The sequence below is a fragment of the Leptonotus elevatus genome, chromosome 7, assembly GCF_054856555.1.
Source record: "Leptonotus elevatus isolate MCC_2025b chromosome 7, RoL_Lele_1.0, whole genome shotgun sequence".
Classification (NCBI taxonomy): Eukaryota; Metazoa; Chordata; class Actinopteri; order Syngnathiformes; family Syngnathidae; genus Leptonotus; species Leptonotus elevatus.
Genome location: NC_141245.1, coordinates 16792069 through 16805536, shown reverse-complemented (window position 1 = coordinate 16805536; position 13468 = coordinate 16792069). Strand labels below are relative to the sequence as shown.

The 13468-nt window shown below is 39.5% G+C and overlaps 1 protein-coding gene across 2 annotated transcripts in view; it reads right to left on the bottom strand.

Annotated features, from left to right (window-relative positions):
- Positions 1-13468, bottom strand: part of dock10 (dedicator of cytokinesis 10) — a 66330-nt gene that overhangs the window by 52204 nt on the left and 658 nt on the right. Inside the window, exon 2 of one of the 2 annotated variants that reach the window (XM_086079776.1) lies at positions 12829-13009. In XM_086079776.1, coding sequence (XP_085935902.1) covers positions 12829-12936 — 108 coding nt within the window. In that variant the 5' untranslated portion in view covers positions 12937-13009. Of the gene's footprint in view, positions 1-12828; positions 13077-13468 lie in introns of those variants that run through there. The other variant, XM_086079775.1, reaches the window with a different exon arrangement.

Below are 13468 nucleotides of genomic sequence, written 5' to 3'. Positions count from 1 at the left end.
TTGCCCTCCACTATATAGTGGCTTAATATGTTGTGCCCTCATTCTGTTTCAGACAGCCAGCTCACTACTTTCTCCTCCTCGCATATCACGTGACCACCGTAACTCTTACGACGCACCGGCGCATAAATCACCGACTATTAATCGTGAATGAAAATGTTTTAAAATTGTACTTTATTTCCTTTGTTGTACACATGTTCAACTAAAACGAATTAATTATTTTCGTAGTATATATTAATGCATCAGATTTCATTTCCGCGCTTGCGCCATGTTTTTTTCATATCGCAATGCATTGTGGTCTATATCAACCCGGTTTAGTGAACATCGATGTTCACTATTTTTCAGAGTGCATTGTGGGTAATTTTGAGTGCCCTACATTTTCGTTCTCTGGACATTCGGACGCCACTACAAAATGGCGCGACCCCTAAGTAGGGCACTATATAGGGAGTAGGGTGCACATGACGTCACTCAATAAGCCACACCCCTTAAAGACACACATCCAATAAAATACAACTGTTCATACTGTAATTATATTCTCATTTATTATGTTTTTTAATACTGTTTTTCTTTATTTAAAAAAAAAAAAAACGCTAAAATACTGTAGTACTGTTTTTCTTTATTTTATACTTGGGAGGCTGGAGCAGATTAATTTCACACTCATTTAAATGGGGAAATACTACGAGCATGGTCACGGAACAAATCAAACTAGCAAGTCGAATGTATTTATAACATACAGTATCATTTACTGTAGTTTCAGTATCTACTTTGTAGGCTCGTACCCTATGTTGAGTGCGGAAAATGCCGCAGGGTGAATGCTCAGTTTAGCCAAGAATGCAATGTTGGGAGACCACCGATCAATTACAGCTTCTTGCTGCTATATTAGAATTCTAGAAAATATGATAATCTTGTCAAATTACATTTGTAATGCTAAGAGAAAATGTCTTAAATACGTCTTCTAGATATGGGAATAGATTGCAATTTCAAACAGTAATCCAATGAATTCAATAACCCATGAGATTAATAATGGTACTTCTTCTTAATAGTTCTGTTACATTGGCAGCAAGAGATTGAAGTTTTCTTTTATCTGCTTTGTGCCACAGACATAATGCTTTTTATCAGCGTAGCTCTACCTGGGCTTGGCTCTAGTGCCGAAAGATTAATAATGGCAGCTCGTCTCAATTACTGTTTTTTTTTTTATACCTTGTGTTATCGGGTCAAAAGGGACAGGTCCGGCCGGACAGGATTATTGTTGAGTGAGTCAAGCTGATCAAAGCTTACATGGAGCAGTCAGACAGGCGGATCTTAAAGGGTGTAAAATGGATTAACGGTTCTGTTTTAACAGCTCCAGACTTTGGCTTGAGCTCGTGCTCACTTTCTCGTCTGTGATTTCAAGAAGCAGAAGACTAAACAGTGTTCGTATAAAAGCTTCGGGCTTCAAAAGCCTACTAAAACAACAGAAATTGATTTGGTGTTAATCACAGGCTTTTTCAATCAAGTGAGTTTACACGTAGTAATTTGGAAAAGTTTTGAAATTATTTATCCTAGTCTTATTATTATTATAGATCACCACAACCTGGCATTCATACTCACTCACTCGCCACACTCTTGTCAAGCTAGGGTTCGCAGATACACACTTTGCAGTAAAGCGTCCCAAAGCATGCATGAATGTGTGTGTGGATGCTCAAGGGCGAGGGCAGTGGGGCAAACGATAATGGCAGCAGCATATTCAGGCCTCCTACTCTGGAATGCAGAGTGAGGCAGAGACACAACACTTCAATTCACACACAAGAGAGTCAGTGAACTATTCTTAGTGCAGTTATGTGGAGTGGACCCAACATCCCCCCTTTTCCACCCCGAGGCCTGTGAAGAGACCTTAGATAACCGAGTGCACGGCGGCATCCTTTAAGGTTGAGGCTGGCTTTGAGGCTTCAGAGAAAATGAGGCGAAAAGTTACGGTTGAGACCCAACGGAGTCGTCGGTGACTTGTACTTGTAGCAAACCCCACCGTGACCTCCCTTTCGTCTCAATCTGTCAGTAGATGAAAATCGGTGTCCAGAAGGTTTCCTATTTGTGATCACATTCAACCATGTCATGCTTACTTTCATTGTACAGCATCGTGTAGCATTCAAACAGTGGCCTGATTCATCTACAGACAGCACAGGCTTTCTTTTTGTTTCCTCTTGCTCATCTCTTTGCTTTTATTTCTCTGTCCTCTCTCTCTCTCTCTCCCTCTCTGTGTCTGAATGAGTCATTGAGAAGAAGAAACACACCAAGTCCTGGTCGTGCACGGTCCCACTGTTATCAAGCTAACGCGGCCCAGTCTGCAGCTCAGTCATAACAAACGTCAAAGAACTATTCATCTTGTTTAATCCCCAACACTCTCTTGTCTGCAAATGCTGCTGATGCAACAAGGCGTTAACGTAACATAAAAGTTGAGAATCAGCCATCCAGACTGAAAGAAGAGGTAAAGTTTAAAGTAAACATTGTGAGAATAAAATTCAAAAAAAAAAAAGTTCGAATATAAAGAGATTTAGTTGTCACAAATCGTGTGTTACTGTATTTTTTTTATTGTATCGAGTACATTTTACAAAGTAAAATGTACACTTGTAAGAGAGTAAAATATTTAGAGTAAATTTTACTCAAAGTATTTTTATGGTGTATAAGAGAATTGGCCTACCCCATGACAAAAACCTAGTAAAGTTTCTTCACTCAGAAAGTAAATTTTAGAAGGAATTTTTTTTTGTACATTTTACTAGTATATAACATATACTAGTATATATATATATATATATATAGAGAGAGAGAGAGAGAGAGAGAGAGAGCGAGAGAGTGGAAACAAATAGACTCTGTTTAGAGTAAAATTGACTCAATACAATAAAAAAAACACATGAGTTAAGGAACAAACTCACAACCTTCAGCTTGGGAGACTGCCACCACCTGAACTGTGCCACTCCTACTGTCTGCTGATATCCAAATGAGACCAAAAATGACTCCTCAGAGGTACGAAGATTCCAGCTGACCAATGATATACTAACACGCAATAGGAGCGGCATGAGATGGGTTTGTTCCTCAACCCTTAAGTGACTTCATTATTATTTTTTAAATAAACTAGTAAAAATTAGTCAAAATATCTCCTTACAAAATGTACTTTTTCTGAATGAAAAATCTTTAACAAATTTTTTTCATGGGATAGGCACATTTTCTCGTACACAGTAAAACTATTTTGAGTAAAATTTACTATATATTATTATATTTTATTAATATTTTACTCTCTTGCAAGTGTACATTTTACTCTGTTTAGTGGGACTAAAGAGTGGGACCAAACTCTTCAGTTTAGATTAAAACATACACACACAAAAATTATTGTGTATTTGTCGACCTAGCTGAAAAAAACAAAACATTTTTTTAATATTATTTTTTCCTTTATTTTTCAGTAATCATGTGATTACAACTAAAATATAAGCGACAAATGTAATATTGCACATATATTTGTATTTTGAATATTTATTGAATAAGAGAAATTGTCATAAAAAAAAAGAATAGTTGTTTTATTTCCATGGCTTTTTTCTGGTTTTCCCCTCCATATGGCCCTCACTGAAAATCACTTGTAAAGGGTGAAAAAAAGTGTCAAAATGGAGAGAGGAAGTTGAATTTATGGAGATTTTACAGGTGGAAGTGAATAGACACTTGTCCTGCTGCAGAGAGCCTCTCACAACACATTTTGCATGCAACTAATGATGAAGGCCCTACACGAAGGAGTGTGCATAAATTCAAAATGACTGCAGCCAGAGAGGCAGAAAGTGGCTTCCTGTTCCACGTTGTCACAGAGTGCACAAACACAATTCAAGATGTGACACATGACTCACAATCTTCTTTGACATACAAAGACACCAAGATGTGATACAAACGGAGGCTTGGAGGTGTGAAAGAACAGACTGCAGACGAAAGCTTTCAAAAGTTTCAACACAGGTGACACAAACACAAGATGTACAGTATAGAACATTAGACATTTGAGATTCTGACTGCACAGAAAGAAGGTAGCCTGATTTATGCTTTTTTCAGAGATTAAAGTTGCACTAAGGAACTTTTCAACCTTAATCAAGTATTTTCATAACTCTTCTGATGAAACATTGACTTAAAACTAGTTGTATGTTTTTTTTTTTTTTACATGGCCTGAGGGCCTCTGTATCATTTTTACTGGCACTAAGCAACTTTGAGGAGGATGGTAGGAACACTGCCACACCAAAAACTACAAATGTGCTGATTGCTTTATGGCATACGTCACTTTCCCCTTTCCCCATTTGTTACAAAGACAGAAGTCAATTTAAATGTCAACGCTCGCTGGCGTGAGCTCAAAAACGACGGAAGTAGCACTACTTCTTGCATTTGTGTCTAAGAATCATATATACTAATACTGAGGTCGGTGGTAGACACAAGGCAAGCTGAGCTTTTCTAGCAGCATATTTCCAATGTTACCGTGTGGGACCAGTACCAGATAAACTGCACATCCAGCTTCCAATAGCTGACGGGACCGAGCAAAAAAGGTTGGATAATGGTGAGTGCATTTAGCATAGCATCTAGCCAATGCGCCAACTTATTTCTTCACCTGGAGTGCATTAACATTAAAATGGGTGTAAAAAAATAGTTCTGAACCTTTTTTGGCAATCAAATTATCCCAGTTATTCAATTCAACATAGCAGCCCTAAATCATTATTGTCTTTGATAAGCAGCTTGTGTACTCTCAAGATCTCAAGATATTGCGCAGGTGTACCTAATGAAATGTCCGATGACATGGCGTACATTTAGCTAATGGGGCGACGGCAACGGCGCATGTTCCAAAGACACAATAAATCACATTGTTTGTACCCGTGCGAGTACGTACTTGAGCTTACAAAGAGGACGGCAGCTGCCAGGCGATGCGTCAATGTGACCCCTGTCACATTGGCGGTTACAACGCTGCGCCAATATGGGCACAAGAGGCCGAGACCACCTACACAATGTGATTTCAGTACGTCCACACCCTCACTACAAAACCGCAGGAGGATGCATGTTTTTGTTAGCAACCCTGTACTTCCACTAGAATATGCCAGAGTGAGTCTTGCTTGTCCTCCTTAATTATCTACTTACAGTGAAAGCTTAATGGTCAAACCACAAACCATTTGGATGCTGATCAAAGCCCGGTAGAAATAAATAAAAACATTTATATGGGATTTGGATTGTACTGAACATCCAGGACAGATGGATGTGAACGACTTTAACTTCCATTTCCAGTTCTATGATTATCCACCCATCCATTTTCTGTACTGCTTGTCCTCATTATGGTCAAAGGTGTGTTGGAACCTATTCCAGCTTACTTTGGGTGAGAGGCAGAGTCTATTGCAGGGTATATGGACTTCTGTGGCATCACAAAAATGCAAAAATAAATAAAAAATGTAACAACACTTGCGTTGGATTGGCTGACATCTTGAATATCAAGCGTGAAGATGGTTTGACCTCCGAGTTTATTTATTAAACTTTAGAGTCACACTATTCCGGCAGCTTTTGACAAATTTCCAATTACAAGAGAGTCATCCTGAAGATCTTAATTTTGAATAACCACTGTAATCATGTATGATATTCAAGTTATGCAAGATAATGACAGGAAATGCTCAGGAAGGGCGATTTACAGTCCTTGAGAAACAAACTGCATCTTTCAAGCACTAAAATGCTCATGATGACTACACCCAAAAAGCCTCTTTATACCATTAGAAGACTATTATCAAATCATATTAGTTGTTCTGTATTTTTTAAAACAAATTTTTTTTTATTGATCTTCTCGACTTGCCTGGTTTAACCAGTACATATAACGCCTAAAGTGTCAAATCCACAGGTTTGTTTTCTTTATTGTTGTAATCTGGTTTATGATTTACTGACTTCATTTGCCACAACATTTGTCTGGTCGAAATTTGTGATGTTGTCGTGAATGCTTAACACACTGCAGGTCAAAGTGTTTATCTGAAGTAGATAAACTGTCTTTCAAATTACTTCAAAGGTTCATTTGCCTTTATTTTTGTGTACGCCTAATCTGTAGACCCAACACATTTAGGTATAATAAACCAGATTTTATTTATTGTAATACAGATTAATTTATTGCTTGTGTTTGCTAAAAAAAATACACGGGAAGAGGACCTTGAAAAAGTCTCACTAATCATATGTAAAATTGCAATTGCAATACTGAGGAAAAATAACAACATTCAAAATCCTTCAGCACTGTTTTTGAGTCTGTCGACAATGATCGGCCCTTTGACTGCTGTTGTGTATATCGGCGAAAGACTCTCTGTGCTTTGCTTTTTAGTCACCGGTACATGTGAACTTATAAATATAAATATTAGGGCTGGGTTTACAAAAAAAATCGAATCACCAATATCCAATCGATTCTCCTTTTCGAGCCAGATTTTTTTTAATATCTCCTTTTCCTATAAATTCAAAAGAAATTGAATTTTAAAGGCCATTTTTTTGGTGCTTCTTACTGTTTTCTTGAAATTTACTGTTGACATGAATTTAAAAGTATTTTCTTACATTTATGAAGAACCTGACTTTAAGACAATTCAGAATCTTTTTAATATAAACCTACAATTAACGAATTAGAATTATGAAAATATTTACATTTCATCGTTGCTGAGATATTTGCAATATTTGTGTCACACTTACGTGATTATAACACGTCAGTGTTTTCCCACACCATGTTAATACTTGGGCGGGCCGCCCAAGTAAACTGGCCAGTGTCGCGACCAGATATACCGCATGTAACATTAGTCTTGTAAATCACGAGTTAAGAGGAGACGCAAGTAACAGGTTTGGCCTAATGAAGGCCACATCAACCATCTCCATTTTACTTTGTGTTTCCCTTTTTTATGGTATAATGATTGATCTGAGTTTGATTCTTGTCTTATGCAGCTACATATGAATTATATGGAAATAAAAGATGCAATTATACACAGAAAAAAACATCAAAAGGAACGGAATTGCAACAAGTGAGATGGGACTACATACAGTGGACCAGACAAAGGAGAAGAGATATGCAAAGAGTGATAGGAGGGCTTCCTGTTAGAATTCCATCTTAATTGACCTTCCTCTGTTGCCGTGGTAACAGCAGCACATCTACGCAAAAGGGTAGCTCACTGTTAATATAAGCGGTTCTTCTCCTCAGGGGCAATTGATTTTCAGCATCAACAGTTTGTCTGTTTCGTAGGAGTCGGTCTTATTCCGTGTTTTTTGGTTTTGGGAGCACATATACACGCTGCTATGTACTTCATGTATAACTTGGCAGGTCACAAATTGAGCAAGATGCACCCCAGGCAAATCAGCTTGTCGTGAAGAGAGAGCAGAGTCAAACTGACATGGAAGAGCCTGGACGAATACGCTCCATTCATATCACACAGGCGGATCTTCCCAGAATGCCCCCATTGCTCAAACCCTGTCTGACACACATTATAGCTCCAGACAGACAGACATACCCGGTAGTGTTATTTTCACTCCAAGATCACAGAGACAGACTATTACAAGAGGAAAAACACCCCGAGCTCAACCAAAAGCAAGCAAGAAAGAAAAAAAAAACAGCGCAAGATGGAATGCCAAAGGAGTCCATTTGGAGGATCAGAGAGCAGATGCTTGATAAATTGCACGTATTTCTCTCTGGCAGGGAGTAAGACAACAGACTGGGCAAAGCTTAAGAAAGAGCGTGGATAAAAAAACAAACACACATGTTGGGCAGATGTGACCTTTCTCTCAGTCACATGCTTCAGGTCATTGATAAAAATCTGAAAATAAAGGAAAGAAGAAGGTTGCGATCTTTAAGGGTGACGTTCACGTTTTCACACGACCGCGTTGGTAAGCTGTTCTCCTACTTCCAGGGAAGCGCATATCAGACTACAAGATTTCTTGGGTTTATTAGGATTGACGTAGGAAAACATTTGAAGTGGTCAACGATTACATGAAAGTTTGGGTGACTTGAGCGCCACTAAAACCGCTATGTTGTTGCGTAATCATTTTGGTGACTGAGGCCAGTAAGCTACAACAATAAGTGATAATATATTATTGTGTGAACGCTGAAACCAAAGCCTTTAAAGCCTTGTTTTGTAAAACAAAAAAACAAAAAAAATCCCCATGTTGTTCATATTCTCCTGATGTCTGTTTTTCAGACTTGGACTTTTGTGTTTGTTTCCAAGCGGAGAGCAAAAAAACTCAACACAGTCCATTTGCAGGTTGACCTCTGATTTGTTTGAATTTAGATTTTTTTTCCTTAGAAAAAGTAGGACTTGTTACAACGATACTTGCCTGTAATGTTGGCTCTAACTCTTTCACTGTGAACTGTTTTCCAGAATTCACAAGGCCAGGCATGACTTATCTTTCAAGACCTACAAAATGTTGTGTTCTGTGACAATACGGTAAATTATTTTCTTTGACTAGAAATAAAATAAGTGTGGTTCTAGCTTTTTTGGCTCTTTAGTAATCAGCTATTTTTTATATTATATTTTTTTAGTAAACAAACTATTTTCAAATGTGAGCTGCCTAAACTTGTCTGACTTCCATTTTGTTCGCATTTTTCTCCCTCATAATCGATGTGACAAGCCAAGATTTACTACCAAAGTGATGCAACGTTACCATCAACAGGCTTTTGATTTTGATTCCAGTTGATGAAAACAAATGGCCACGGCAGTGAATGAGTTAAGCTTAAGCACCTCACCTGACAGTACATTTGGTTCTTTTATTACTGATGTCAACTTACTTTTATCATCCCGCAGGAAATTCAAAAATTGCGGTTCTAGCCACAGACAATTTGGGGGCTGCGTTACTGCTACGTCGCTATAAGTTCCAGTGCTGCTTTGATAGTCCCTTTGCTGTTAAAGGGGATGTCATCTTCAAACATTTCTTGACAATAATATGTTATAAGTGACTTCACTAGTCTAAACATGACATTCTTATTAATATTACATTTATGGAATATGAGTTATGCAGCAAAATCCATCCGTTTTTATCCATCTCATGGGGCGGCCATATTGCCACATGCTGTCGAGTGAAAATTACATCAAAGTTGCTCAGGTCTCAGGTAACAACCAATCACAGCTCAGCTTCAGAAAACAGGTGAGCTGTGATTGGTCATTGCCTGAGCCCTGAGAAAATGTGATGTCATCTTCAGTCGACTGCAAAATGGCCGCCATCTGATAATGATAAAAAGTGCTGGATTTTGGATGCTTAACTCATATTCCACTGACACAATATTAACCAGAATACCATTTTTAGACCAGTGGGGCTGCATAGAACATAAGAAACTATTCTGGGGGTTGACTTCCCCTTTAATGCACACAAAAGTGCCTAAAATCAGCATTTCAACACTTACTGATCTATAGGCTCACGGAATTTGATGAAAGTTTTGCAAAATATGCTACAGTCTTGCTTGAAATATTGTGCTACATGTATATTTTTTTCCAGAAAGTGCTGGCGATCAACTTTTGAGGTTCCACTACCAACAAAACAGTTCCAAAGCCTAGGTGGTGGGTATTGGGAGGTAACTATGTGGGACTATAACTTACAGGGGAGTGACATTATCATTCAGAACAATCTATTTGCTGGTTCGGACCATGAGGAGCTCAATTATGACAGATCTATGGAGTGGGCAAAACCGTGGCAATTTCGCAGCATCCATCCAATAACAAGGTCTCAATCGTGGCGGCCTAAATGGATACAGGCTTATAGGATGGGATGCAAGGGCAGGAATGTGGTTTGTGTGGTTTGTGTGGCTGGCATCCAACAACACAATATGTCATGTGGTTCCTCCCAGCAGGCCGCACTTGCCACAAGGATGACACGTGTGGCTATATGCTGCTGTATTCTGGTGAGAGTCACAATAAACAAAAGGCAGCAGATTTGTTAGCTTGATATATGTGCTCTAGTATTCATTTTTGATTGGAGCACTTGTATCGGATCTCATTCGATTGTGCGGTTGGTTGTTTCATGTCAATCGCGATATTTGTACTGTAGATCAGACTGAAGCCATGAGACAAATCATCAAGACCACCATGATGCCTCGAAACATTTGAAGATGGGGGGTCTGCAAGAAAGAGGAGTTACAAAGGATCCAGTGAATTGACGGCGCAAAAGGAGAAGGCAAAAGCAGATTTCTGTTTCATGGCTACAACAGTGAAACTAAAGAAAGTCTAGAAAATGGGTGAATGAGCAGAAATGACAGCGAAAGCGAGAGAAAGTGTGGTCAATGAGAGTGAGAACGAGAGGCTCACGCTTCATTGAATGTTACGCCACAGGGCCTTATTCTGCTGACCTGGTTTCTTTCACCAACAAAAAAAAAAAAGGGGGCATGCATTAACGCACTGACAAAAACATCCATGCAAGCGCGCTCACAACGCCTGTGGACATTTTACACGCCCGCTTAGTCGGAGCTTGTGCTCAGCGGCCGCCTCATACCAGCAACATTTAGACACATGCTTAACCCGGATTGAAGATTCCACCAGATAAAGCCAGCTGACTTCAAGTTCCATTTGGAAACTATCAAGATTTTGGACAAACTTAAGACTGGACCTGATGAAAACTCCATATCAATCACTGAGAGGTCACAAAGGCCATTTTAAAGTAGGGCAGTGTGAATGTACAGAAATGTAAGTTTTCCAGTGTCACATCGGCCCCACTTGCATTGTACAGTATGTGCTTAAACTGCTGTGTTCACCACTAATAACAGGTATGAGTGCGCTTAATTTGAATAATGTTCTTTCACTTTACTTTAAAATTGACCTTTTATACATAATAGAACAGCTGAACTTTATTTGATGATAATCACAGGTACTTTAACTAATGTTAATTTGAAGGTGATTGGTGAATTCTAAACAGATGGACAAGTTGAAAAGGGTGTGCACACTTCTGCAACCACATCAACTAAGTTGTGTCATTTCAGATTGTCTAAGAGTTCAAATTAAATGGTGCTGGTTTTAGGTCACAAAATAACTGTGGAAAATTTAACTAATCTTGGTCTCATTTTTTTTTATATCACAAAAACCTGCCATTTAAACAGAAGTGTGTCGACTTGATATCCACTGAATTGTTACTTTTGGTGAATGAAAGGCAAGTCTGTGCCCTCCTTTTTTTTCTTCTGCTGCTTGCCTCTACATGCGGGAGCAGAGCCCAGAATTTGGAATAAAGGCATTTCAACTCATGGACCGTAGCAGTTCAGACAATGGAAATGCTCCCTGCCTTGCGCAACAGCATTGGAAACTTCACCATGCAGTCAAGTGACACTTTTTTAGAAGTGAAGATTGTCAACTAAAGCTAATCTGTACTTTAAAAAAAACTCACCACAGCTCTGCTTACCTTGCTTGAAGCCACTATTGTTAATTACTGCTTCGGGCACCACTTCAAAGTGGTTCTTTCATTTTGGAAATTCGGCCAGGATAGCTGATCGTGTCATTGGCAGAGAAACTCGGTGAAGGAGTAGTGGTAATTCTGCTAATTATCCACTTTTGTTACATAACAGTGGGCGCCAGTGCCAAACAGATCATAGACACATTTACAGCAATAGGCAGATAAAATAAATGTGCATGCTTGTTTAATTCCATGTTTAATGGGTAGACAGGCAATCTGGAGACCCAACAATTTGTATACAAATAATTAAAAGTCCATTTTACATCATATGTCCGGTTATAAGTCTTGAAGCGCTAAACAACGGTAAAGCTCCACTTTGATGTACTGCAGTGCAAGCGTCTCCTTTGTAATGTACCCAACATGTGAATCATGAATGTGTACATCCGATAGTGTTCAGTATCATGAGAACATATGTGTAAGTCACATTAATTTCTGTTTTTAAATGAGGAACACAGTATTATACGTGTTTTTATATTGTCTCCCGGGCGGCGCCGCAGACCAAAAGCATTCTACAATTTACAATTTAAAAAAACCCAAACCAAACTAAACTGAATGTCCACTCTTGTATTGCAATCAATCGTGCACTCCGCTGAGCTGTGTCCCACTGACACACTAACACCACAGTGAGGAGAACGAGAAACAGAGCAGAGTGGAGTGAGTGGAGTGACCTTTCTTTATGCAAATCTCAAGAATAGACACACACATAACTAGAAAGAAAAAAAAACCCACAAGATTTTGTTCTCCACGCATATCGAAAACATGAATCGCTTCATATAATATGCTGTGTACCTTTTCTTTTTTCTTTTTCTTTTTGCACCGATCACCCCTCCTCCCCATTTATATCTCATGAGAGTCTCCTCGCTATGAGGCGTGACACACCCACTGGAGTCTACCTTTCTCATAATATAGTCACATAATGGGGAGGGAAATGGTTGTAAATACAGCGCATTGGTTGCTCTCGTGTTTTCCCTGTCGGGTCCTTTCCTCCATTTTCCAGATGCAGCCCACTAACCTACAGCCAAGCCACTATTTCATTCATCCAGACGCACTGGAAACACATCCTTACCGCCACACTACGTGTATAATCACATTACAAGCCATTGCACCAGGTTTAAGTGGAAATAAAAGGAAACAGTGAGACATATTAAGCATTTAAAGACAGTGGATGCCATCCGCCCCCTGTGGGATCAATAAAAACGAAGCATTGCTGCACTGATGCCTGCACTGCATAGAAAGATGCAAGATGAATGTCAATGGCAGCTCCCGCACAGCTGGATGGGGGGCAGTGGTCTGCAGAGGATGTGTACACATGACATCCTCTCAAAATCAGCTCCACTTAAAATGTTCGGCCTTTAAAGTGGGTCCACAAGTAGTAATGCGATTTTACATTTTTTTGTCAATTCACACCGGCTCTTTACTCACCGCCACTGTAGAGTGTCTGACAGCGTTGCAAGCTGTCTGGCGTATCTCCGCAGCGGTCCCGGGCTTCAGCAGGTTCTTGGTGAATCTCCGGGTCGATTCGGACGCCATGTCGTCATCCGAGCGGCCGCGGGGGTCCGTACAGTCCGGTGAAACGTGCCGCAGTCAGATCTGCTCCTCCTCGCTGCCAACATGAGCAGACAGAGTCCTCTGTTTACGCACACACCGTAGTATACGCGCTGGGAAGTGGGAGCTTGGCGACAAACACTCAATCAAGCACGTCCTGGTTGTAGTTTCAAAGTAAAATATTAATCAGACAGTTGTCGTTACACTACACGTGAGGACGCACGTGACGCTTATTTTGTAGGTCGCACAGGATGCAAAATGTATCCTCTTTTTGTAATTCACCGTAAAACGGAAAGGTAATTTTCACTATCGCTTCTTAACGCAACAGCTTTTATTTTCCACCGTGCTAAACGGTGACGAACCAATCTAATGCTGGCGCATGAAATGCTTTACAGATATGACGATAACATATTTCATGTGTTCGTTCTAGAGTCCATATTATCACACATGAAATGAAACGAGCACGCCAATTAATCAAGAGTCCAGTCACGATCAAAGAGACAATTACAACACGAGT